At 38.5% G+C, this 27,246-nt stretch overlaps 1 protein-coding gene across 2 annotated transcripts in view; it reads right to left on the bottom strand.

Annotated features, from left to right (window-relative positions):
* Positions 1–27,246, bottom strand: part of calcr (calcitonin receptor) — an 89,230-nt gene that overhangs the window by 24,941 nt on the left and 37,043 nt on the right. For both annotated transcript variants that reach the window (XM_036145033.1, XM_012860193.3), the window contains 14 exons: positions 23,468–23,535; positions 18,987–19,137; positions 16,694–16,801; positions 11,466–11,551; positions 11,226–11,361; positions 11,028–11,138; positions 10,835–10,947; positions 9,286–9,358; positions 9,072–9,182; positions 8,825–8,937; positions 4,905–5,070; positions 4,714–4,824; positions 4,518–4,630; positions 1,287–1,378 (listed from right to left, as the gene is read on the bottom strand). In XM_036145033.1, coding sequence (XP_036000926.1) covers positions 1,287–1,378; positions 4,518–4,630; positions 4,714–4,824; positions 4,905–5,070; positions 8,825–8,937; positions 9,072–9,182; positions 9,286–9,358; positions 10,835–10,947; positions 11,028–11,138; positions 11,226–11,361; positions 11,466–11,551; positions 16,694–16,801; positions 18,987–19,137; positions 23,468–23,512 — 1,529 coding nt within the window. In that variant the 5' untranslated portion in view covers positions 23,513–23,535. The remainder of the gene's footprint in view (positions 1–1,286; positions 1,379–4,517; positions 4,631–4,713; positions 4,825–4,904; positions 5,071–8,824; positions 8,938–9,071; positions 9,183–9,285; positions 9,359–10,834; positions 10,948–11,027; positions 11,139–11,225; positions 11,362–11,465; positions 11,552–16,693; positions 16,802–18,986; positions 19,138–23,467; positions 23,536–27,246) is intronic.

Raw genomic sequence — 27,246 nt, 5'->3', positions numbered from 1 at the left:
ATCGATATCGATATAGATGTGTGTGTGTGTGTGTGTGTGTGTGTGTGTGTGTGTGTGTGTGTGTGTGTGTGTGTGTGTGTGTGTGTGTGTGTGTGTGTGTGTGTGTGTGTGGCGAAAACCTAGAGTTTCCTAGAGTTTCACCTGTCCTGAAGTGTTTGGATTACACTCCCGCCTAAACTGTGTCTCCACAGTGAACCTGAATACCTTTATCTGAAAAATCCAACAGCCATGACTTAAGAGTTGTAAATAACTGGTGTGGCGATACACCACCACATACCACGCTGTAGTCTTAACATCTGGATCTAATAATACAAGATGAAGACTTCTGGTGTTGAAGGGTTTTGGCAGCAGATGTACAGTTTTGTGTCGAAATAAAAGTTTTTCTTCAGGACTTTGATGTTTGCTGCTGACTTTGACCCTGAGTTTTGCTATTTTGCACCTTCCTTAAATGAGGCCTACTGATCTGTACTGCGTATAAACAGTTGGAATATTAAAACTGGACATTTTAATATTCTGCCTTTGAGTAAGTGCAGATAAATTCTCAATAGAATAAAGTGCAGACATTCCTGTACCTACCTTCTTTAGCATTATATATTTCTTCCAGGAATCTGTTTTGTTTTTCTGAACCATAACAAATATGGATTTAGGCAGAATAATCTAAATTGATTGCGGACTTTTCCCCTTTGGGAAAAATGCCGTTCATCTCTGTGAACCTTCATAATGAGGAATGCGCTCAGGTGCATGTGTTTCGAATAAGAGGCAATCCACCAGTGCATTCAGCAGACATCCCGACTCCTTTACAGCTGCAGACTACACCAGCTCTAATTATATGTGCATGAGCAAATCAACCAATTTCAGGCAGATGATCCCATTTTAATTTAGGGCAGCAGCAGTACTAATACCTATACGCATCTCCTAAAGGATTTGCATAATTTGAAATGCCAGTTAAAAAAAAGACATTTATTGGAATAGTTAACTTAATCATAATCAAAAAAACATGCAGAGCTGCAAAACCTTCTGCATATGGCTCTGAGGTGAGCATTTAAATACCCATTAACTATGCTACTTTGGTCAGAAGCACAGAGAAGATTATGCTGACTACATAAACCAGAATATTGCTCTCGCTGACTAAGTAACAACACCACCTGCGCTCCCCCCTGAGCATCTGTCTGATCTACTTTCGATGATGAAAATTATTGACCTTTAGTGGGCGGAACCATAGGTAATTAATCCTAATTGATTCATATATGCAGGACAGGAACATAATATTGAATTGAATCAATTACCTGAAGTAGAAGAAGATGGCCAGAGAGATAAGCAGGGAGGCAATGGATAACGCATGGCCCACAATAGCCATGTAAAACAGGATGTAAGCTGACTGTGAAAAACAAACACAGACATTATGTTAGATGTTGGAGAGGTTGGAGAAGTAAATAAAGCAATAATAATTGTATAATGCCGCATCTGTCATTGCAAAGAGGCACTGTAAGCAAATATCAAAAATGTCTGTGTTAAGCGCTGAAACATTTGCTTGTGAGGAATTTTGCAGAATCACCTACTGCTTCCCTCAAAATGGTGAAAAATCTAAAATAATTTGAATGTATTTTATTGCAATATGGTTCAAATTTTGGTGAAATTAAAAAGAAACACCTAGAAATTTAGGAACTAAATGAGTAGAATTCATATTGTGGATAAGAAGCTTTTTTGTGTTGGTTAACAGGAAAATTCAGATAATTAAAATAACTGTTAAAAATAAAAAGTACTAAGTGGCTGTAGTGTATTTTTCCTGACTTTTTCTTGCCTTTCATCACAATGTCATAACCACTTTTTGTAAGCTTTGGGTCACAGCCAACAAATATATACATAATGTTTATACAATACAATATAACACAACTTTATTTATAAAGCACTTAATAAAAAAAACACTTGTCCAAATTGCTTTACACTGATAAAAACTAATACAAACATTATGCATATACATTATACACACAAGCATAAATACGATAAATCTATGACCAACTACAATTGAACTTTAAAAGAAACTTATAAAAATATTAAAAATAATATAATAATAATAAAAGGCTACATTTCAGAGTTAATTAAAAGCCACAGAGGAAAAAAAAGTGATAAGAGAAGATTTAAAAATAGCAAATTAGTTGTTTTAGTTGTAGTCTGTTTGGGCATCAAGAGCAGTAAACCCATCCAACAAGCCAGATAAATAATTGGCATAAATTGCCTTTTATAGCATTTATCTGAGTAATTAGTGCATCCAAGCAGTCCTTTGTGACTGTCATACTCCAATGTTCCAGTCAACTATAGCAAAAAACAAAAAAAAAACAACAAAATTAATAAATAATTTCCATTCTTTTTCTGACCCACTTAATCCCTCATGGGTTCACAGGTGCCTATCTTGTGTTCACCAGGCGAGAGACACCCTGGACAGGTCACCAGTCTGTCGCAGGGCAACTCAGAGACAAACAACCATTCAGGCTCACAACTAAGGACAATTTAGAGAGACCAATTAAACTAACAGTCATGTTTTTCAACTGTGGGAGGAAGCCAGAGTACCCAGAGAGAACCCACGCATGCACAGGGAGAACATGCAGAAAGGCCAAGGGGTGACTCAAACCCAGGACCTTCTTGTTGCAAGGCAACAGCGCTACCCACTGCGCCACTTTGCATCCCCTAACAACAATAATATTATTGATAGATAATATAAATATAAATAATCCCTACAATCATTGTAGGCTTTCTTTCCCTCTAGCCCCTTCAAACCCATTGAAGGGGCTAGTCTCATCACTTTTTTTGTTCATGCTTAAATTTTTATTAATTAAAAATAAATGAGTATTAAAAACACTCATGGACCACTGCTTGTGTGTTTAGGGATCTCCTTCCTACTCTCCCCATCCCCAGCTGGTTGCCGCAGGTGGATCCTCAGCCTGGTTGTGCTGTAGCTTCCCTCTGGTTGAAACTGAGCGCTTCCTCTCTACTGTCACCGCATGCTTGCTCAGGATGAGCAATTGCTGCAAAGTCAACAACTCAGTGCAGTTGGACGGCCTTCAATGGATATAAAACCTTTTCCTGATTGAACAATATCAACTGAATTTGACTTATATTAGCAGAGCATACATCAATTATATGCAGTTAGATCTGACTATAAGATTAGTTGGCTGGATCAAACTGGTTCCATATCAGCTGCATCTGAGCCGATCTGCACTGGAAACAAATTGAACCGGTTTGTCTTTAGCTTGAGGACGTCTTTCATTTCATTTATGCAACATAACAATTTTTTGCTGGCTAACACTAATGCCACACTGTCATCCTTACAGATCATAGAGTTTGCACCAGATTATTTGGGCTCTCACCTTCACTGTGAAATACACGACTTAGTAATGTACCACAAGACGACTGTCCACTGTGGCTCTACGCTGCTTGTCAAGACTCGGTGCAATCTGCTGGGTTTTCCTTATAAAGGAAACTTTTTGACCATTCCGTCTGTATGATTTGATTGAATTTGACCCTGTAAAGTGCCTTGTTGAGATTTGGTACAAAATAAATAGAAAATAATTGCATGGAATCTATGCATCGTTGATATTGTGATAGCGTGTGTTCAATTTTTCCAGACTAACCTTATTTTTCCAACACATTAGTCCCTGTTCCCCGTTTTCCCTGCTGTCCTGATTACCTACCTCACCTTAATGTGTTTCAGCTGCACCGACTTGTCTCCTGTGTACAATCATCTGTACCTTGTGTTGTCCTACTTGTACTTTTTAACCCCACTGTTACGTGTCCGTTCTCAGTTGTACCTGTTTTCTGACCAACAATTTGTGTCGCAAACTTTTTTCTCAGTCATTGAAGGCTGACTTTAGATCTTTTATTCCCACTTGAATGTGCATGTGAATCTTGTGTCTGTTTTGGGCTTGGTCTCCAAATGTGCATGTTTGGAAAAACAAAGTACGCACAACACATCGGGCAATGTGTTGTGCAGAGCTACGTGACATCTAGGTCCAGTTTTATGTGAGATGTGCTGTTTGCCGTCTGTCGCTGCAGCCAGGTGCTACTCCTGATTAAAAAAAGACTTGACTCTCCTTTTTTTCACCCTGGCAGTGGCTCTACTGGGCTGTTAGGAGCTTCTGCCTTTACAGCCCAAGGGACAGAAAGCTGTGAAAATTTTTTATTGTTTTGTTCCGATAAATATAAAGTTTGTTTGCCCTGACAAACAGAAACTCCCGGGCCTGACCGCCGTGTCTCTGAGATAAGGAGGCAGTGGAGTATAAGCAGCCAATCAGGAGCATTTAACCAATTTGTGTTTTAATCTTTGTTCTTCTGTAAACATTGCTGTTGCAGTGTCACATCAGTTTAACAGAGCAATGAATCTTGGCAAGTACGTGTGCCATAAAAATGTAATTTCTTCCCAACTACACACACTTAAATTGCCAGAAACCCCACAGAACAAAAAACTAATTTCCACTGTGTCCACCATGCAGTAGATTTATAACAGCGATTTCATAAATCACCTTTAGCTTTGCCTTAGTGTTTTCATTGCAGAGCGTGTAGTTGGACCAGGTCCTGTTGGTATCTGGGTGGCGAAACCACTGCCCGTCCTCCCCACAGTACTTTGTTGCCTTCTCTGAAAACAAGCAGCGCAGCAAGTAAATCAGCTTGATCCGTTAAGGCGATCTTTAAAAGCAGATTCCAGCTTCGTGCCTATACCTGTGGGGTCGAAGTCGTCGAAATAGTTGGGACAGTTTTGGGCCGTGTACGTTCCGGCTGGAGTGTCCTCCCAGCACAACCAGCCATCCCAGTTGCGACTGCAGTACGGACCTGTGGCGTGAAGAAAACAGCGTGATTCACAGAGAGGAAGCGGAAAAAGGGTTAAACTACCATCAGTGGCTGTTCTCTACCTGATTTGTTGTAAGGTGGATCTCGGTTCATTTTCTCAAAGCACTTGTACTGACTGTCAAGGATCTTTTTCCGCACAACTTCCCGATCCTTTTGTTGAACCTCTGGACTCTCTGTGGCCTCGCTGATAAGCTCCATCTCAGGATCTCTGGAGAACTGCGCAGTTGCCTAAATGTGAGTGAAATTAACAGCATTACAACATCAAAAAATAGAGTCAGGATCGACCACATTACAATGTATGCTACATAATTTTAAATGATGAAAATAGATTTTTAAAATGATATTGTCATAAAAAAGGTAATTAGTCGACAGAGGAGGGGTACAGCTATTAAAGTATACCAAGGTTTTGGTGTAACACCTGCCTCTCTTCTTACCCTGACAAACCCATGACTCTGGAACAACAGGGTAAATCTGGACTCATCAGATCACGCAACCTTCATCCAGTCCTCCAGTCCAATATTTATGCTCCCTAGCAAACTGTAGCTATTTTTCCCAGTAAGCCTTGCTGATTAGTGTTTTTCTTGCAGCTACACAGCTTTTCAGTCCCTCTCTTGAGTTCCCTTTGCATTGTGGGTGCGGAAATGCTCTTTCTTTCACCATCAAACATACAAGAGTTCTACTGTTGTTTTTCTGTGATTTGATTGGGCCAAATGTCTAAGTGATCTCCGATCCCTTTTTTTCCGACCACATTTCTTCCTCAGAAACGACGGTTCCTCGCCATCCTTCCAGTTTTTAACGATACGTTGGACGGTTTTCACTCCAACTTCAGTAGTTACTGCAATCTCCTTAGACGTTGCCAATGATTTGACCCTTGTTAAACCGACTAACATCTGTTCCACAACCACAGGATGTGTCTTTCGACGTGGTTGTTGAAGAAATGAGAAGCCACTCATCAGCTGGGGTGAAATAACTTGTTGCCAGCTGCTGATCGCCTATGCAGTAATTATCCAAGAGGAAGGTCGGACCTATTTGCTTATTCAAACCCAAGGTGGAGACTTTTTTTTGGCCAGGCATGTTTTATTTTATATTATATTATATTATATTATATTATATTATATTATATTATATTATATTATATTATATTATATTATATTATATTGTCATACGACCAATCTAATGCTGCAGGGAGTTAAGCTGAGTTAGCTGACCAAGATAACTATTTAGAAAATCTTCTGTGACTAAACCAAGTCTAAATGACAGTCTTCCCATATATTTAGTTCAATCTAGTGATCACACAACTGTGCATGAAAATACTTGATTAGAAAGCCTGTCCAATTTACCAAGAACCACAAGCCTCATATCCTCATTTCACTCAGATTTTGTCCTGAAACTTTTTAGCTGAAGAGTTGACTCATATCTGTGCTGCTTTGATGCTCCTTTGAAGAGGCGTTTCATTGAGAATAACAGTTGCCCCGCTTCTCAACATTGGATTTTTATTTAGAAAGCAAATTAGTAACGTAATGAATGATGGCTTATAGTTGCTATTCTTTTTTAATGCAAGATAAACTCTGATTCTTTCACAATTTCCACTTGAAAATTGTTGGTGATTTTCTAAAAAGGCTTACAGAAGAGCAATTTCCAAATGATTCTGCCATTAATGAAGCCGCCCCTCCTAATTAACAAGTCTAGGCTCCGGCAATTTGATCACTGCGAGAGCTCGTCTATCCTGACACTTATGTTTCTAAAAATGTAACACAGGACTGCTAGAGTGCATTGCATGTCCTTTTTACATCAATAATAAATGGAAAGAGTGGAAAAGAACGATTCTATGAACAGGGTTTTACATTTAAGAGTTTCTTCAGCGCTCAGTGCCATGCAAATGGGAGACACTTTATAGGTTATACAACTCAGCCCAAGCCACGCATCACACTCAAACAGTTTTACTGATTCAAATAAAACGCATCGTCTGAGTCCTTTGTTAAAGATTATGAGATTACAGCTGCAGAAAGCAGTTACTGGGAAACAACAGATAACTTTCGGACACTGAGGACTCACAGACTGGCATACTTAGATTGGACAAAATGGACTGATTAATGAAAATAGGTCAGCATAGTCACTTCCAGAATATGGTGAGACATTATCCACCGATGCCGTGCGAGGGACAATGATGTCATATGGGTACGATCCCTTGCATGGGAGTATATATTCTAGATTCTATGTAATGCTGATGTAAATGATCAATAGAAGCCCGCACGTCCTGTTTTGACCCTCTCCTGCATCGCGATTAATATGAGAGTCCAGTAGGCTACTGAGATTTACCATTCCTCTGGCTTGTTTAGATTAAATGTATTAAAGTATAGTTTCTGCATCAAGGGTCCTTTTCCTACTTAAGAAGTCATCAATAAAAGAAGACCGCTTCTCCAGGGTAAAGAACTGGGAGAACCGCGACAGGGTGCGGTTAAATCTTTGCACCTTACACTAAAAAATGTCAAAGTGTGCCTCGTGGCTTTATTTTCTGCAATCAACCGTGGTTCTGCTTTGTTTTATCTTAATAAAAACACACACCACAGCCATAGGGAGATGGTGATTAAAAATTAAAATGTATTAGCATCACAACAGGCATGAATGATAACATTGTCCAAAGCAGTGGTGTCTCTGGCATGATAAGTTAAGTGGGGCACAAAAACTCAACATCCATCAGCAGCAACTAATTTTTCTGTGATAAATACAACCTGACTTTGATAAATTTTAAATAAAACAAATAAATTAGCATAAACCACTTCACTAGAAATGCCATATTATATAAGCTAAATGTAATAAAAAAATTAACACTTAAAATTACAAATAAGGGCTCACTAATAATATTAAGTTAGTGAACAGAAAATATTCACATCGATCCTCCAATGAGCCAGCAAGGACAACAAACACTAGAAACGTAACGTGTGCAATTCGAGTATTTTGATTGGATGATCCGAGCTTGGGGCCAAAGGATTTGTGCCCCATGGTTGTCCACTGAGAGCGTCTTGAGCATGCTTACTGCGATTTCAGAGGGTCTTAATTTAAACAAACGTGGTGGGCCGGCCCCGATATGAGGCGCCTCAAGAGGATTTAGCCTACTGAGCTGGTTAGTTTTCTGGCAGACTTAGATATATAGACACAAATGTTTCTAACAGAATTTTATTAGTAAGGGAATCGGCCTTTTTTACAATATCGCTCTATAAAGAACGATAATGTCCCACTGATTATTGCGAACATAGAGCTCCACAACGACATCTGATGGGGCCTGGCCCCAAATGCAGAGACGCCACAGGTCCAAAGCAATACTTTTAGTTTGTGAAGCAGAATAAATCTCCTTTTGTAGGCAAATCTCCTCAGCAGTGTGAGATGCTGGTTTCCTAAAGATTTTTTGAAGTGCTGAGTGTGATTTAGAAATGAATAATTAGGTATGAGCGCCTAACGTAATGTGTTATAACATTGTCGCAGCTTTACAACAAAAACCTTGGTGAGAGCGCAATCACTGTAACAGGCCAGGTAATATTGATCAAATGCTGTTTGAGTTTTAGGTTTATATCTGAAGAGTTCACTTTGAAATGAATGCTGCATTTTTACTGTAAAATCACTTACCTGACATGTAGCATTTTAAGAGCTTTACAAAATCATTAAATTAATTTAAAAAGCATAATAATTTAAACTGTTTACATTTTATGCACAAAATATCTGGTCAGATGCTGATTCAACTTAATTGCAAATAACCTATAAAACAGCATTCTGAACATTCATAATTTTTTTGACAAATTACAAAGAAATAAACCCAACATAATATGGTGAAAAGGTACATTTATTTCATTTCCCTTTGAAGATACTAGCCAAAATGGCAGTAATTGTACCTCAGTTGTTTTGATATTACAGTGTCTTGTTGGATATGCAGTTGCTTGATTTTTGTGTAAACATAGTCATGTTAAAAATGAAAGGAGGAAATTACCCTTAATATCTCCCGGTTGTTGCCAACACACCGTGTATAATTAGTCCAAGTCGTGTTACTCCCTGGATGGTGAAACCAGCGTCCATCTTCTGCACAGAACTTTGTAGCCATTTCTAGGATTCAGATAACAAATATGCCACGTTGTTATTAGGTAGCACACCTATGTGGTTGCTTTAAGTTAAAATAATCTGTACTAACTAATGGAGTATGAGCGGATTGTTAGGAGAGTGAAATTGATTTCCCTTACCTTTGGGGTTGAGGTCAGAAAAATAATCGGGGCAGCTCTGGGAGGCATATGTACCTGCCGGCGTGTCATCCCAGCACAGCCAGCCGTCCCAGGTACGACCGCAGTATGGACCTTCAACAAACCCACAATAAGATTAAATAACAACACCTGTTGATATTATCAAACATGAAACGTTAACCACATATAGACTTTTCGAGGATAACACTAAATATACCTGCTTTGTTAAATGCTGGGTCTTGTTTCATTTTCCTGAGACATTTCTGTTCATTTTCATGTATTTTGAGTTTCTGTGGGTGGGAGGGGAAATTACATTTTATCATCAGTTAATAAAGCATAAACAAATACAGCTGTTCTAGACGAACCTGTGCGATAAATACGAGAGCTGCACTGATATTATCCACGGATTAAAATCCTCCAATTTCCAGTTTAACGGGTGACCAGCTGGTCCACTGCAAAAACAGAACTAAAAATAAGTAAAATTTTCTTGAAATTAATGCATTTACCTTTGATTTGAGCAGGTAAATAAGATTATTTGCCAATGGAATGAGTATTTTTACCCCTAAAATAAGATAATTAGACTTGAAATAAGATGATGGTGAATTGTTCCTATTTTAAGTGCTAAAATCTTATTCCATTGGCAAAACATCTTATTTACTGCTCAAATCAAGGGCAAATACATTCATTTCAAGAAAATTTTACTTGCTTTTGGTTCTATTTTTGCAGTGAGAGACTTAAAAAGAGTGCCTTTCTTTCACCTATGTGAGGAGAAAAAGACTCAAAGCTAGTTCTTTTCAGAAGGAAATTAGGCATTTAAAATGAAGTCAAGTGACACAGAGATGTAAGACCTTATTTAAAAGGAAACATTTGAAGCGTCATGTTGAAATATCAATAGAATTAAGTCAAGCTGGAACAAAGCAAGAGAAAAAAAGCTTTCAGCAGGTAACAAGAAGTCACAAAGCCACTGCACTGCAAAAAGGGAACTAAAAGTACTTCTTGAAACGTGTGTAGTTGTCCTCGATTTGAGCGGGTATATAAGTTTATCTGCCCATGGAATAAGATTTTTGCACTTAAAATAGGAACAACCCATCTCCATGATCTCATTTCAAATGTCGTATATCTAGTTATCTTATTTTAGGGGTCAAAATACTTATTCCATAGGCAGATAATCTTATTTACCTGCTCAAATCGAGGACAAATAAATTCATTTTCAAGAATTGTTTACTTACTTTTAGTTCCCTTTTTGCAATGTTTATTCTTTTGAGCTCTCAACCTCTGTGTGCTCTGCAACATGGATGCAGAAATGTTAACAGCGTTTTGGAAATGTAATAGTTAAAGTAAAGATCTGCAATCTTTAGGAATAGACAGTGCCTTTTTTTGTAACGCTAACCACAAACCGAGTTAGTCATGCTAACCAGCTGTCTTAATTGCTAATTCAACACAATTTTGACATGTCAACTCCATAATCTTTTACATCTGGTTTAAATATTACCTAACCCCATTTTACAGGGACTGTTTAACCATGAGGGTTGAGGTTGAACCTGCTTCTAATGACAAATAATGATCCTTCATGACAAGAAGGCAGCAGCAAAAAACAAAAAACAAAAAAAAACTAAAACATTTTTAACAGTGTTTTAAGTCTTAATTCTATCTCTTAAATAAAAAATGAACTTGGCTCAATTCAGTATCAGAAGTCAAAGCTTTACAAAAATCTGATAGTTGCCACAACAGCAGGGATCAGTGCATCTGTTACAAATAGACATTACCCCCGGCCTCTTGTCATCGGCGGCAACGCAGAGTGTGTAGTTGGTCCAATGTTTTTTGCTCTCTGGATGGCGAAACCACTGTCCATCTGCCCCACAATACCTTGTTGCCTTTTCTGCAAAGCAAGTTTATTACGTAGTTTAAAGCGTTATTTCCATGTAATAGAGACGCAACTTCATGAGCTTTACCTCTCACCTGTGCGATCAAAGTCTGCAAAGTAATCAGGACAGCTCTGGGTGGCGTAGCTTCCTGCTGCCGTGTCGTCCCAGCACAGCCAACCGTCCCAGTTCCTACCACAGTGCAGTCCTGCCACAAAAATGATGAAAATACATTAAAACCCCTGGAAGGTTTAGGATTTAAAATAATAATAATAATAATAAACCGTGTCCGTACCTGATTTATTATACGGCGGATCATTCTTCATTTTCTCCTGGCATTTATTTTCATGTTCGAGAAGAACTTTTTCGGTTCTGACCCACATGGCTTCTGTGGTTGGCTCTCCCGCCGCATCCTTTAAAAAATGAACTTCCTTTTGGAAGCAAGAAATCAACCGGCTGATTTGTCTACATGCAAAGTGAAACAAGGTGCCTGATCTTTGCATTACATCCAGTCCAAGATTCAATAAACAATTACCTCTGTTTTGCCGTTTAAAGCTGGTTGACAAGGGGAGCCGGTCTGGACCCAGTTACCTGATTTGTCACAACGTTTGGTCACTTTTACTGCAGAGGAAGAAAGAGAAGAGGCATCGGAGCATAATCGACCAGTAAATGTCATAAACGATTCACCTGCAGGCACATTTGTTCTTTTGTTTTAAAGAGAGATTTACTGACGAATCTTTGTACGCTTTGGATGCCTCACTCAGTTGATTTTCACCAGTAGCGTCTTGGCATAATCCTAACAGAGTGAATCTTGGCAGTAGCAGATAACTGTGATTAATTCCCCTTGGCACACAGCAGAAAACATAATGTTTTCCACCTTTGGAATAATTTGCTGGCATATTATCAAATGTCAGAATAAAAAAGAAAAAAAAAAAAGACAAGTGGCAGAAAGAAGGAGATCACGTCATTCCTGACAGCGGCAGCAACAACGGCCTCTTCCTCGCTGACAGCTCATCGACTGCTCATAGCATACGTCCAACTGTACGACCACGCCCCAAAGGCGTCAGCTCAGCTGTACGCAGAGCCACAGGGAGACGCTTACAGTCACAGACATTTTTAGGAGGATCCCTCATGAGCCAGCTCGTACAAAAACAACCAATCGGCTCCCTCATTCGTACGCTCTCTCCCCATCCATCTCTCTGGCTCCAGCTTTCCTGCCTTCATTCCTCTTCTCTTTTTCCCTCCACCTACTCCTCATTCATCTCTCTGTCCTCTACCTCACCTCCCCTCTCTTCGTCATATTGCATCTCCTAAATCATGACATGACCTGACTTTGGGTCTCTTCAGCTACACACCGCTGAGCCTTGAATTATCCACAATGTAAAAATGGCCCATTCTGTGGAAAACAGCTGTCCTGCAAATCAAATATTAACCTTCCTTACATAATCAAACTTCACGGTCTATTTCAGCTTAAATGGATGCTCGTCTTTCTTCAGCCTGACTGATCTGATAATGATTTACCTTTTATCTGATGTAGAGGTCCATTATATCTGCTTGAATTTAAGTGGTTTGTTGGGAAAATGTGGCGCAACGAAACAGCAGTATTTTTTTTCTCTACGTTCAAAGCCAACCTTCTGCAAGAAGCAGTTAGCTATTATGCAAATTATGATGCTTACATTTTGCTTATAATGCTGTAGAAATCCAAAACTTAAACAGTTTGGGGTTGTTTTCAACAATTATTTGTAAGTTATATTTTGTCCTTTGCATCAGTTTGTGATACGTTTGCAAAAAGAAAAACATTTTCTTCATGAGAAATACTTGTTAATCCAAAAATGACTTTAAATCAATATAACTGCTGCATTTTCTGATGTAGACCTTCATTTTTCAAAGTTTATATGTGTCCATCTGAGTAAAATTGGAATATGTGTTCCGTTGAGGCTCGAGTATGAGATTTTTTAATAAACCCTCATATTTTTATGCCTTTTTTCTCTTTTTGGTCTAAAGAAACATTCTAATCTTCTAAGAAATTAATTGTGTTTATTAGCTCTAAGAGGAAAAGTACCATAAATAATAGTAATAAATACTGAAAATATCAGTCGGGGCGTAATTATTAATATAATGTGTTTCAATTACTAAACTGAGTTACTAAATTAGATTAATTTTTTAATTATATTGTAAGTTATTCCAGACTTTCATACTCCCTGATATAAAAATTAGGGCTGGGTATCATCTAGGATGAGCCGATTCGATACGATTCTCGATACACAGCTCACGATACGATACGATTCTCGATACATAGCTCAGCTTGATTTGATTCCAATATCGATATTTATTACTTTGAATTAATGCTCAGTGATTCAATCACCAAAATCAGCCAAATATTATGTTTATGTTCTATTTATTGATCACAGACATATTAACAGGAAAATAAAGTGCATTTGCTTCAATGCATTTAACGTGTCACAGAAACCAAAAATGTGCCCAAACATCTGATTTTAGGGACAAAGGAGCTTCTAAAATCCTGTCGGCCGTTCCACAAATTCGTCTCACTCGCTCTCCTTCGCTGTGAACTGTAATGGTTGCGCTGTAATAACGCCCCCTAGGGTCTTCGGTTCTCCACAATCACTATCAAGCTATTTCTGGATAATGTTCACCTAAACTAGTGCACTTTCACATCTCCCACAGGTGCTGGGTCCCAGGTATTAAGTGTTCACTTATATACAGTAATCTTGTAATTTATTTATTTATGTTCTTTCACTTTCTTTTTTCAAATATCACATTACACATGTCAGCTTACATAATAATATATATGATTTAGCAATGGCATCTAGGTGTTATTAGAGTGTATCTGTTGCTTTATGTCTGTTGGTTGTGCTGTTCTTTTTGTGTCTCTTTCCAGGTGATGGAGCAGACAAAGAAGGTTTTATCATTCTCTCCCTTTTATCTCCTCTTTCTTTCACCTCTACTCTTTTTTTCTTTTCTTTCACTTTTTGTTCTTCCTTTACTCTCCCATTGTCATGTCCATATAATTTGAAATTCTCCTTGCAGGAATCATAATAAAGCTATTTACAAGCATAAATCAAGTGGAGCACTATGGCGAAAGCCGTTTGCTCCACTTGTAAAAGCAAAATCTGTCGAGCTCTATCTGGCATTGAGACATCAATTCCTATTGCCATATTGCTAGACAGGACACTGGAAAAAAAAAAAAAACGCCCCCTAGAGGTTGGGCGGTATATCGATATTGAAAGCCAGAATATCGATATTAAATCGTTTTTAAAAATATCGATATTAATCTTTATATCGATTTTTATGCACAGCCCTAATAAAAATTTAACTTCACTCAGAGGCTCTTTTCTTTTAGGCACTGGGTATTTGCTCATACTAGGACCCTTTTTTGTCTGGCCACCACCTACACTAAGCAGGAGGGTATAAAAAGGAAAATACATCTTGGGGTCATTATGTCTCCTTACCAGCCAAGTTGTGTCTGGCATGAAACAGAATGAAGATGTGCAAAGGCAATCCATGCCAACTATTAAGTAAGGTGGAGGATCTGTGATCCCGGGGTTCTGTTTTGCATCCAAAGTTCTCTGGGAAGTCTGCATGTCATCAGGAACACTTTGAAATAACACAATTATAAATTAAATCTACTGGCCTTTGTCTGTCACCTGAAAATTGGTGTTAATTGAGTTGTCTGAAATGAAAATGACCCAAATCCACATAGAATAGTTAAAAATTAAACCAATCTTGAAAGTCTTTGTGGTTCCCAGAACAAAATCTTGTGGAAAACCAGAGGAGTGCACTGAAGAAAAGAGAAGTGTGAAAATGTTGTCAAATATTGTAAGAGAAGACTAAACAAGATTAAATTGGGAAACAAGGGTTGGACAACGTTATTAACAGGAATAGTTTCAATTAATGAAAAATTTGTAATATTAATCAAATATTGACCAAATTAAGATTTTAAGTGTGAGAATATACTACAGCAACAAAGTATATATTGTTAAATTTTTCTACATCTGCTGAAAAGAGACAGCAATACTTGTAGGGTTTGTAAGGTTAGCTCTGGGTTTAAGCAGTAGATGTGAATGTTCTAAATTATGCCAATTTGCTTCTGGCCAATTATAAAACCACTCATTATAATTTCTTTATAAACTAAACAATAGATAAATTGTAGAATATTATAATCATATTAAGGTTTTTGTAAATTGTTCGAGCACCACCAACCAGAGAAAAGGTATTCATGCTGGCTTTGGCAAAACAAATGTGAACTGATTTGACAATTCACTCAGAAATGTAGGAGGAGATTAATTATGTTGCATTAGCAAACAAGGGTTATAAAAAAAAGGTTGTTCATATTAACAATTTTTGTATATTTCACTTAAAATGTCATCACTGAAAGCAAAGGGAAACCAACGTCAAATTAAATGTTGTGTGAAACAGCTTAAAGATTGAAACTGATTCTCTTTCTGATGCAGAAAATAAACTGTAAACCTTCACAGCGCAGTTAATAATCCTTTGGATTTGGTGAAATGTCTATAACAGTGAAATGTATAAAATATCAAATGTCATCCCTCGGTTTGAGCGCTCCGATGGCCACTGATGTCAGCCTGGAGAGTGTTTAATTGAACGCTCTCGCAAAAGCCTGTGTCACCATTCAGTCACTCCGATCATCAAGGGATTGTCGGCTAGCAGTGCCTGCGCCACAGGACACTCTTTTGATGTGTCGTTCCATGATTGTGAAATGACTTACTGAGCCCTATCAGAACAGAAGTGCCCCTGCTTATCTTCAGAGACTCTTAACAGGAATTTTTTTTTAGAGATCATCTGCTTCCCTAGCACCGACCCAGTACTTCCCTTTCTACTCTACTACACTCTTTCTGCGGGTCCCTCAATGCCCGCACTTTATTTCTACAATGTTGCCCCCCGTCACCTCTGACAGAAACTGACTGGCCGTGCTCCTAAGTAGCTCATTATTAGCTTTGATATCAACTGCATTCTTATATTCTCATTTGTAAGTCGCTTTGGATAAGAGCGTCTGTCAAATGCATAAAAATCACCATATAGGAAAATGATTAAAAGGCCGTTCATTAATATTGCTTTTTTTCCTCAGGGCCAAGGTGAGTCACTGAAGAAATTACATCTTGCTGGAGCTGCCTGTGTGATGAATTATGGCCACATAACTTTATTGAATAAACCTCTAAAAAGACCAATAACCAGAGAGCAGAAAAGTTCCTGCTGGTGTGGTGTGAGAGACGGTGTGTAAACCTGTAAGTAGAATTTCTGCTTTTTTCTAGAATTTGACATGTTTCAATATTACACAATATTAAAGAATCTGGCATCATGGAAATCTGATAGAGTTTATTTGCATTATGAGGAAAGAAAGCATAGAAACACACACACATCCATGTCTTAAATACAAAATGAGGACCATGCCTTGACTTCCATTCATTTTCTACCCTTTCTATGGCCTAACCCTGACCCTAACCTTAAACCTAACCTTAACTAGTACTTACCAAACCTTTACCTAAACCGAATTGACACCTTAGTCCCAAACCTAACCCCGTAGACCAAAAAAGTGAGCCTCACTTTACATCAAAGTCCTCACTTCAGTAGTACAATGTGCAAAAAAGGTTCTCACTCAGTACAAGAGCACATACACACTGCATCATTGTGTAAAATAGTTAAACAGAAACTAAATATCCATCTGGTCTCGGTTCAGCCAGCTGGTTGTTCTACTCTGGCGAGAAAAGCATAAAACTGCCTTACCGGTTGCACCGAGGTCGGGGTGATCTGGACATTTTTGTGTTACGGATTCCCCAGCTGGTGTCTCGCTCCAGCACAGAAAACCATCCCACATCGGGGTGCAGAAAAGACCTTGAGAGCCGAATAATAAGTATAATTACAAACACATACATGTTGCCTGTGTTTTCTGTCGTCTGCTGACAAAAGTTTCATACTTTAAAAAAAACAAACGTACCAACCCAAAGAGACTTTTCGGATCGTTTGTGCTTAATCTTCACCTCCAGGATTTTTATGAAATTTTGCACTTTCACTATATACACAGTGCCTCATAAATGTGTTTCTATCCCTAATTTTTTTCACATTAAAACCAAAAACTTCTACACATTTTATTGAATTCCATGTGATGGACTGACAGTAAGTAATGCAGAGCCATGAAATAGAAAAAAAAATGGACCGCTTGTCAGAGAACATTTGAGAAGAAACTGCTGCATTATAAGTGCAGCAGTCGACATAGTTGACTTTGGGATATTACTGGAGCAACTGGAGAACTGGTTCAGTCTTTCTGTAACTGTACATGCTTGGTTTGAATCATCCTTGAAGCACAGGGACCTCCTTTTGTCCCTGTGTAACTTTACATCAGAGTTAACAAAAAATACAAGTGGGGTTCCCCAAGGTTCAATCTTGGGGCCCCTCTTTTTTTTAATATCTACAGTACATCCGTCCTCTAACTCATATTACAACAAACAGCAAGATAAGTTCTCATAATTATACAAATGACACACAGCTCTACATCACAATGTCACCAGGTGACTATGAACCCATTTCAGCACTGAGTAGATGCATAGAACAAAGAAATAATCTGATGTGCCATCATTTTTCCAGTCGAATAAAAACAAAAACAAAGTAATTATGTTTGGACCAAAGGAGGCGAGATCAAGAGTGAGCACACATCTTCCATTATTACAGCTAGAAACTGCTGATCCGGCCATAAATCTGGGTGTAGTGATGGACTTAGTCCTGAACCTTAAGAGGCACTTAAAGACAATCACAAAATCAACCTTATATAACCTGAACAATATATACAGGATTAAAGGACTAATGTCTCCAGCAGGGTCTTGAAAAGCTCATCCATGCATTTATCTTTAGTTGAACTGATTGCTGTAATAATGTCTTCACATCATGTTCTGTGCTGCAGTTGGTATCATTGTTGCCTTGCAGGAAAAAGGTTCTGGTTTCAATTCTTCTATATGGGGTTAGCCTGTGTTGGTTAACCTTTCTTCCAAATATCCAAAAGTTTTCTCATTTGGTAACTCTAACCCCCAAATTCCATATCCTCCATGCTTGCTGCGGTCCGTTCACATAAGTTCACGTCTGACCGACAAGAGCAACTGCATTGTTATATTAATTAATGCGATTGGTTCCACATTATCCGTGTCTATTTCAAATGGCACCGTTGACGAACCTGCTCTCCGCCATTCACCGTGAAATTACGGAACAAGTCCAACTTCCTGTTCCGGTCCGTCGGGCGCTAGCCGGGTCAAACTTCACAGTCACAATCGTAGCAAACAGGAAAAAGAACGTCAACAACCTCCGGTTAGTGAAATTAAATAGCCTAAATAGAGATTGTTGGCCACAAATTATTATTTTTTTAATATTCTTAATACAATTAACTGTTTTATTTAGATATATCTTCTCCAAATAGATTTGCATTTTGCTTGTAATGACGATGATCGCACATGTTCTCCTCCAGCAACTTTGGAGCGGCGCTAGACGGAGTAACCGCGGATATAGTAGGCTTTGCTTTTCACAGACTCACAGAGGCGGTCTGGAACAGAACGGACACGTACAAGAGCAAAGGATGTGGAATTACAGGGTAAAGCAATCTCATGTAGGAGTCCCGTGCATCTGTATGTTGCCAAGCAATGGTTTGGTGGCCCGCCCGGGATGTAATCCTGCCTCTGGCCTCTTGACTGCTGTGACCAAATCTACAAAAGGACTTTTTTTTTTTATCAAAGTTAGTTAGAATGGCCTTGTCAAAGTCCAGACCAAAAAACCCGACTGAAAATCTGTGGCAATTCTTGAAAACATGAGTTCCTAGACGATCATCATCTAATGTTATGGAGCTTGTGCTATTTTGCAGGGAAGAATATAAAAACAAAACTGATCAAAACTGGTTGGTAAAACCCCAGTAAAATACATATAAGTTTTTGGTTGTAATGTGACAAAATCTGAAAAGAAAACCCAAGGAGTATGAATCATTTTGCATAGCAGTATATGTCTGTCACAGCCACCGAGTGGTTCGAGTTTTGCCTCTCACCGGTTCTGTTTTCTTGGGCATCTCTTTTGGATGGCTCGACACATCTGTATTGACCTTGGCTCAGCGCCTTCTGACTCTGTCCTGTCACAGCGCTCAGTGCAGGACTGAGTGATGTGTCTGAGATCGTTTCAGCGCCTGCCGCCTCCCTCAGCTGTGGAGAGACGAAATCAGATGTTCTTTCGTTTACATTCCCTTTGCAGGCGGGAAGACGGCGAAGTGTAAATGTCATCTTTAATGGCAATGAGATCTCAAAAGGTTTCATTTCTCAGTAAAACAGGCTTAGATAAAGATGTACATCTTTACATATAATGGCATTTTTTTTTTTATGAAGGAACGAGCATGGAAAGTTCTTGAACATTTTCAAAGCTGATCCGATCACAGTTTCTCTCCGATTTAAAATTCTCGTCTCACTCCGAGTGCGTGACTCATTAAAATGCGTTTTCGATCACACAAAAGAAGTTAAGCAGCTGATTTTCCTCCAAATGAATCATATCTCTGCCCTATTGTTTGTATTTGGAGGTAGCAGTAAGAATGAACAGGCTTGTTGTGCGAAATGCTGATTCGATCGTGCTGCTCACTGAAGGATAAAGAACTTATATTGGTGTGACTTATCTTAGTCTCTCTTTTCTGGGGGTGAAATCTAAGCCTCTCCGAGTGCCAGGCTTAAGCATTTGCATTTCATGAATTACTTGGAGAATTTAAATACTTTGCCAGGACTGTGTCCAGCTCTTATCACAGGCGGAGGAGCGTAGCTTCATTAGCCTGGTTCTTTTCAGAGGATCCAAGTGAAGTTCTTACCTCTCCTGACTCATATAAGATCAGAAAAGGCACAAAAAACGAGAGACGAGTAACGTGACATTCGGCAAAAAAAAAAAAAATGATGTCCCGTGTAGCAGTTTAGCAGCCGTACATATGATGTCACTCCAAGCATTGAAGTAAATGACGTCATACATACGACCACCAGGCCACCACCAATATCAGAAAAAAAAAAACACATCTTCTTTTTCTTCCAAAAAAACTCACACGAGGCATTTCTTCATTTAATGCAGCGCCTTAATCCTCCTGAATTAAATGAAAGCAGCGTTTCTAACAATGTCATATTACAGGGCACAGCAAGAGCTCAAGTGGATCAGGCGTAACGCACCTGGACTGCCCCAGCTTGATGCTGAATTTCAAATGTTTCTTTCTCTTCATTTTGATGATTATTCCTTACAGCTAATGAGACGCCAGGACTCTGTTTCACAAAAAGTTGCATGCGACAGTTGTAGACTATGTCCTGGATGTGTGTGTGTGTGTGTGGTGGCTCTTGAAACACTGACTCTAGCTGCAGCCCACACCTTATAAATCTGCCCCACATTCTTAAATGGGTTTTGTTTCACTATTCTCTCAAGGCTCAGGCCACATCTGTTTCTTGTGCGGGTATTTCTACAACACGTTTTCCTTCCACCCGACTTTCTATTGGACACAGCACTCTGTGAACAGCTCTGTCCGTATCACTGACCCTTTATGGCTACCCCTCTTTGTGAAGGGTGATGACCGCCAGCTGGACAACTGTGAATTCAGCAGTCATACCTATTAATGTGTAAGCCATGACGCGACATGACTTGCTGTTAGAAAGCATGTTTTCCCATTTTCTGAGAAACTTAATCTTATGTTTTCACCAGCTGCCACCTGTAATCATTAAAATACCATAAAAACAATTTAAATATTTTACTTTGCGCTTGCTGTAATCTATATATGAGGGATACATATTTCAAAATAAATATCTTCATTTGTATTCATTAATTTATTGGGATGTACCTGATTATCTTCCTTTAATTCAAGGGTGTCTAACGGCAGTCCCCAATGCCGGTGTCCTGCAACTTTTATACATGTCCCTGGTCTTACTCACTTGAATCAAATGTCTGAACTCACTCATTGGTATGCATTCAAGTTCTCCAGAGTTCTACAAATGACCTGGGCTTCATCCGAATACCCTTATAGAGCGAGGACTCTTTAGCCAAAGCGGAGGTGCGTCAGCGGTCGCCATGATAAGTGCTGTCCCAATAGTGTAGTCAGTAAGGAAGGAGGTAGGAAAAGGAGCCTGCATGCTTCCTTCCGCTGAAAACACATTAGTTTAGGGTTTTATTTACAAAATGCCCTTCCCCACCTCGTTGTTTAAGCTGTAAAGATGCCCATATGGACAGATATAAAGCTTGATTGTACTAAAACCATCAAGCAAATTGTCAAATTTCTTAATGGCAAAGCACAGCAGAGACACCACTACATGATTTGCAGTTCTTCTCTGTGTTATGAGGGGATATTTGAATGATGATTAGAAAGGGCTCCATTAAGCTAATTAATGCAATTTCTCAAAGTGAGCGCATTATGACTCAGCCCCACAGCTCCGATGAAGGCTGGGCTAATACATCTCAAGATCTGAATGTTTAAGAAAAAAGCCTTAAGCCGAATAAAAAAAAAAATAACAGATCAATTTAATAATTGTTTAGATTTAAAAAAAAATAGATATATAAAATGATGTATACCTTCTTCAATAATCAAAGCTTTTATTTGTATAGAATCAATCAAATCCTTCTTGTAAATGCTGGCAAGCTCTTGGCGGGGCCCGCAAAAAAATATTAAAAAAAAAAATAAATAAATAATAACAATATTGCTACCATATAAAAGAAATATGCTCGTCAAATCAGAAGATTTCCTTTAACCTAAATATCCCAAAGATACACATTATTTTGGGATTTAGTGTGCTGTTCTGACTGAAATCAACAATATCGTCTTTTTTTCCCCCTGTTTTCTTTTTGCTGCACATTATGAACAGTAATTTGTACCCGTGAGTTTTTTGCATGTCTATTTAAAATAAAGTTGTTTACTGTGTATGGCTAATGAGGCTGAAGTTTTTAATAAGGTTTTGTGCTAAACTGAGGGTTTTTTAATTTGTTTAAGAAACTTCTTTTGCATTTAATCATCTCTGGTTCAAAATCCAAAATACGTTGAAGTTTAAACCTGAAGTCAACTATTTTACGCAAAGTAATTAAGCTTTTAAATCACCGTTGGGGATTTATGAATTCTTTATTTTATCTGTGAATTTTTTTTTTTTTAAATGAACTGTTCCAATGCATAAATTAAGAAACGAAATAAAATTTGAATCTTTTAAGAGAGTAAGAGTTGGCAGGTCTAAGGGTTATAAAACAATTATTTGTCTAGAAAACTGCACTTTGTGCATTTCTGTATCTGACTGATGTTTTATATAACTTAAAAATTCACATTAATAAACAGCAGACATTGCCCAAATACTGGCAATAATAACACACGGCACACTTCAGATCTTCTTGGGATTCACTCGGTTTATCAAGATTTATAACAAAGGTTGGATGGCCTTCTTTGACTACCCGCAGGCTCCATCATTGGTACACTCATATATACATAAGGCTATTCTAGGTCTTCTTCCAATCTATTTGTGTGAAATGGTCATACAAAAGAGCACCAAGCAATACTCTTTTTGTTCCGATAACTTGCTTGTACTTGCTTTCTGTCCTGAATGTTCGCACCAAACTTGGAAAAAATGCTATTTCCTACCTAGCCCGCACAACATCGAACACTGCAAAATGTCTTACAACCTCTTATAAAATGTTTTACATGCAATGTTTTGTAATTGTTTTTTATTTGTTTTCATTTTTGCCTAATGTCCATTCAAAAAGAGATTACTAATCGCAATGGTGACTTTCCTGGTTAAATAAAGGTTTAGAGAAAACAAAGAAATAAAAACAGTGAATGGGCCTTACATACCAGTAGGTTTTCATGAGAACATTGATGCATGCAGATAAATGATGAAGGAGTCTCAGATCCCCATATGGCAACTAATTGAAATAATAGATAAAACTATCAAAAACGATGCTGGTTTCATTTATTAAATAGATGATACTACTAAGCCATTCTAGTCGTTTTAAACTAAAGCATCTTGTGGAACAAAATGTATTATGATAAATATTCCCAAAAAGAGGTGAACATTTAATTAAAAACCCAGAAAATACCTTATTCATTTTTTCTGTTTCGTAACTGTACGATTCTATGTTAGCCATAATTTGGCTGAAATTAGGCGTTCCAAAATCCAAATCTCTTTCCACCATCGGCGAACAATTGAACTCACTGCAACAACACAATGACATCAGAGGAATTTGTTTTCATTCTGTGTCAGCATCAGAAGCTGTACAGCCGGGCGTCACTCACAGAGAAACGAATGCACTCCTGAGTCATTCCTCTTTTAGTTCCTCCTGCCAAGCTGAGCTAATTAAATAGCCCAAATCATAATGGTTAGTGGAAAGCAATCAGGAGATTCTGAGATTCTTGCTGATAAAGGAAACCACCGGACCAAAACATATTACATGTCCCTTTTAATAGAAACCGAATCCTCAGCACATGTGCACGGGATATAAATTAAGAAGGACTTTGCAGAGTTGAACTGTGAAAGCCAAATGAGAGCTTACCACCAGAAGAGACCAAACGATCCACAAGGCGCCTGCAAACCTCATATCTTCCACACACAGGTAAACCTCTGGAGAGGGAAAGAGAAGAACAACACGTTAAACCTATTAGAGAAATAATTTGTCTTGCGTGAAAGTGACTGAGAGAACAAACATTTGCTGTTTATTTTTTATTTCGTTTCAGATCAGGACTTAAGCCTCTCAGGAGAAAACAGCCACAACAATCAGTCATCAGAAATGCAAAACACTGCAGCAGAAGCAATGCAGTTTGGGACATCTAACACCTCTCTGCGTGTGTCTAAAAAGCCGACAGACACATTACATGCTGATCCGTATGTGAAAGGATAGTATGAAATAGCAAGTTGTGGTTGTAAAAAAAAAAAAATGAAGAAAAACAGACGGAGTCAGACTAAATCGTTAAGGCCCATTAATCAGCGTATGCGGAGCCTCTGCCTCTCCAGAACAGCAAAGGCATGTGGGTTGAGACTTCACCCCAGGTCTTTTACTTTGGCTTACAGAGAACCTGCTGGAAGCCCAGCACTCCCCGATCTGAACTCTAAGAATTGCCTCCTCGCTGCATCCACCCTCACAGCCACTCGGGGTGCAGACTGTTCAGCAGGCAGACATGGGTGAGCAAGTCACAGAGTTATTGATAGTATTTCTTTTGGCAGCAGTGGCACTCTGATGGTAGGTTACTTAGCTTTAAGATGACAAATAAACCTGGAATAGCAACTGCCAAGAATTTAGTCCTGAGGGTTTTCATCAGCAGCCAAGGTTTCTTTGCATCTTACAATATTTTCCTTATTTCTCTTTCACGTTTTCCTGAAATGCATAATTGTGGATGTTAATGTAAAAATTGCATCTAGTGTTTATTTGAGGGTTTTTTTTTAGCTCTCAGTCTCAGGCAAAATGAAACAAAATGTTTATCTTCTACATATATTTTCTATAATTATTTACACTGAATCATACATTTTAGCAATGTAAACCCTGTAAAATCATATGTAAACAGAAATAGATCTAGTTAAATGATTTGGAAATCTGTCGAAAATACCAAAAGTAGAACCTTATGAAACTATTTATTTAAATGTATTTTCTCAAGTCAACAAAGACTGCTATCTGGTTTTTGTTTAATCAAATCAATCAAGTAAGTTTAATCATGTGATAATTTGAAGATTAACTAATTTCATAACAGTAGGGGGTTAATATAGTTACCTGTTTATTTAGTTTTCCTTGTGATAATTAGTAATCCAACAAAACCAAGAAGGGCTGATTTTTCCTAATATTTCTGAAACATTTTGGAAGCAAACTTAAATAGTCACAGTAAGGAACATCAGACCAAGGTGGTAACATGTAGTTACATTATAATTCATCATCTGAAACCACTGAATGACGGATTTAAGTTTATACAAACATCTTCATTTTTGCACTGTCATCATTTTAAAATGACTCAACAATTACTTCAGGTAGCTACATAAAAACAGCTTAGTTATTTTGAGAGAATGGATTAATGAAATAATGATCAAAATTTTAAATAATTTTCTGGTTCTATAGAAGGTAATGACAGAATATAAAATGTTAATATGAAAAAAAAAATAGTATCCACTGTTTTTTTTAATCTGATCAATTTCATGGAGCCCTTCGCATTTGTTGGCATCCCTGGTGAAGATTTATAAAAGCACGTCTTTCAAAGCAGTAGTTAATCCCACAGCTAAAATGTCAGAAATACACAGATCTAAATACAGTATAGGTATGCTTATTCAACATTTTTATGTTGATCAGAAGGATATGACACCTTCAATTAATTAGGCATGACTCTGTGTTTCCCAGGGCGACAAATAGGAAATAAATCAGATGGCCATTTCTCTTAGCCACTCTTCAAAATGGGAAAAGCATGAAAACATAGATGTCTACTTGAAAATAGTAAATCACCTTAACTAGCCCATGTTAGAGCAACTATTAAAATCGAAACACTGACAAGTCTGGAGAAGACTCAAGTTTATATTTCTACCGAGCAAAGTAAGCAGAACTAACCTGACAGAAGCCAGATGCATGTCTCGCTCCGCCTAGCTCCACTCACATACATCTGGGACACCGCCATAGGAATTGCCTTTACTGAAGGCTGGGCCTTATCAAACATTCTTGCATATGATTGGATAAGCCACTTGTCTGTCATCTTTATCGACGTGCTATTTCAACCACTCACACCGAAGCTAACTTGTGACGCTGATGATAGCGACGCAGGAAAAAAAAAAAAAAAAATAATAATGTGTTTGCGGCTCTAGTGGCGTTTTATTGACAGTGAGCTGACAGGAAGAGGGGGGATCGATTCCGGGCCGACCGCGTTGAGGACTAAAGGCCTCCTAACATGGTTCGTGCTAACCGCTCCCGACCGGATTTGGCAAGTTTTGTTTTCCGGGGCGCGTCCGCTGCAGACACGGACGCGCCCCGGAAAACAAAACTTGCCAAATCCGGTCGGGATTTGTTGGTTTCCACCAACAAAAGCCTTCAGAGGTGTTCTCTGATGTTCTTTTAATGAAACAATATTAGGTAGATTGGACAACACGGAAGAAATGGCAGCATCAATGTTAACGCTTGCTTCCTCGACGAGCCGCCATTGCTATCAAAACAGTCTCATGTCATGGTCACGTCTCCACTACGTCACATCTATGAAATGCCAGCCCTGCGTCCTGATTGGCCAGACCATAAAATTGGTTGGAGAAATCACTCTCTATGGGAGATGTCCCAGATGGATGTGAGTGAAGCTAGGCGGAGCAACATACAGCTGGCTTTTGTCAGGTTAAAGCAGAACAGCATGGAAGGTAAAATTAAATTATCCATTGTTAGACAACTGCATCTATTTTATGATTTTGCCCCAGAGAGGACATGAAAATTTATTTTGACGCCTTAAAGCATCGTTACCAGATGTGCCGATAACCGTGTAAATTAAATTTCTCCAAAATTCTACAGATCTAGCCTTTCATGAAATTGTTAACAAGTTCCACCGCATTCTTAAATAAACTAATAACAATTTAAGTCCCCGTCAGGTTTCAACAATGGATTTAAAGCAACCTCTATCCATTCCAACATTGCACACAACCATTAATCTTCTGCGGAGTAATTGCAAACAGGCGGGGTTGCTTCTGGCTGTGATGGACTGGTGTTAGTGATGAATCATAGACGGACACATAATAGGCTTGTTTATATGAGCGTGATCTGCACAGAACCAGCTGATGGTGCTCCGAGCACAACAAATGATGCTTAGGTTTGTGTTTAACTTTTTTATGGTCACACAGATGTCTTTAAAAAATAAGTAATCATGAGGTCAAGCAGATGCAGGTTGTGCCCTATTTGGCTTTTTGCATTATGGAAAACACGTCTTTTTTAGCGAGTCAAACACCTTTTTTTCTGTCTGTCTTCAACTGCTGTCTTGGGGGAGATGAAATTACAGCAAAAATAACATCTGGAACAGCTTAGCAATTTTAGAAATATCAATGGAACCTGCCCTTTATTGAGTGTGGGAACTATGAAATTGCTCCAAATGTATATTTATGGTCATTTAGTCCATGCGACCACAAACGTCAACCGTTTTCAGGCCAACACAAACCAAAAAATGATTCCAGTGTGGTCAAAAGCTCAGAGAAAGTCGCTGAGAGAATCTGCTTTACAAACCGAACACCAAGTGTACAACAGTCTGTTGCTCTTGGACTTTTTGATATTTTCTATTGAGGAGGATGCTAACCTCACTCCTGGATAATGTCTCACTGAGACGGGAGAAAGCTCAT

Source organism: Fundulus heteroclitus, chromosome 13, assembly GCF_011125445.2.
Source record: "Fundulus heteroclitus isolate FHET01 chromosome 13, MU-UCD_Fhet_4.1, whole genome shotgun sequence".
Lineage (NCBI taxonomy): Eukaryota > Metazoa > Chordata > Actinopteri > Cyprinodontiformes > Fundulidae > Fundulus > Fundulus heteroclitus.
Note: the sequence above shows the minus strand (reverse complement) of the source record. Positions and strands in the feature narration are given on the sequence as shown.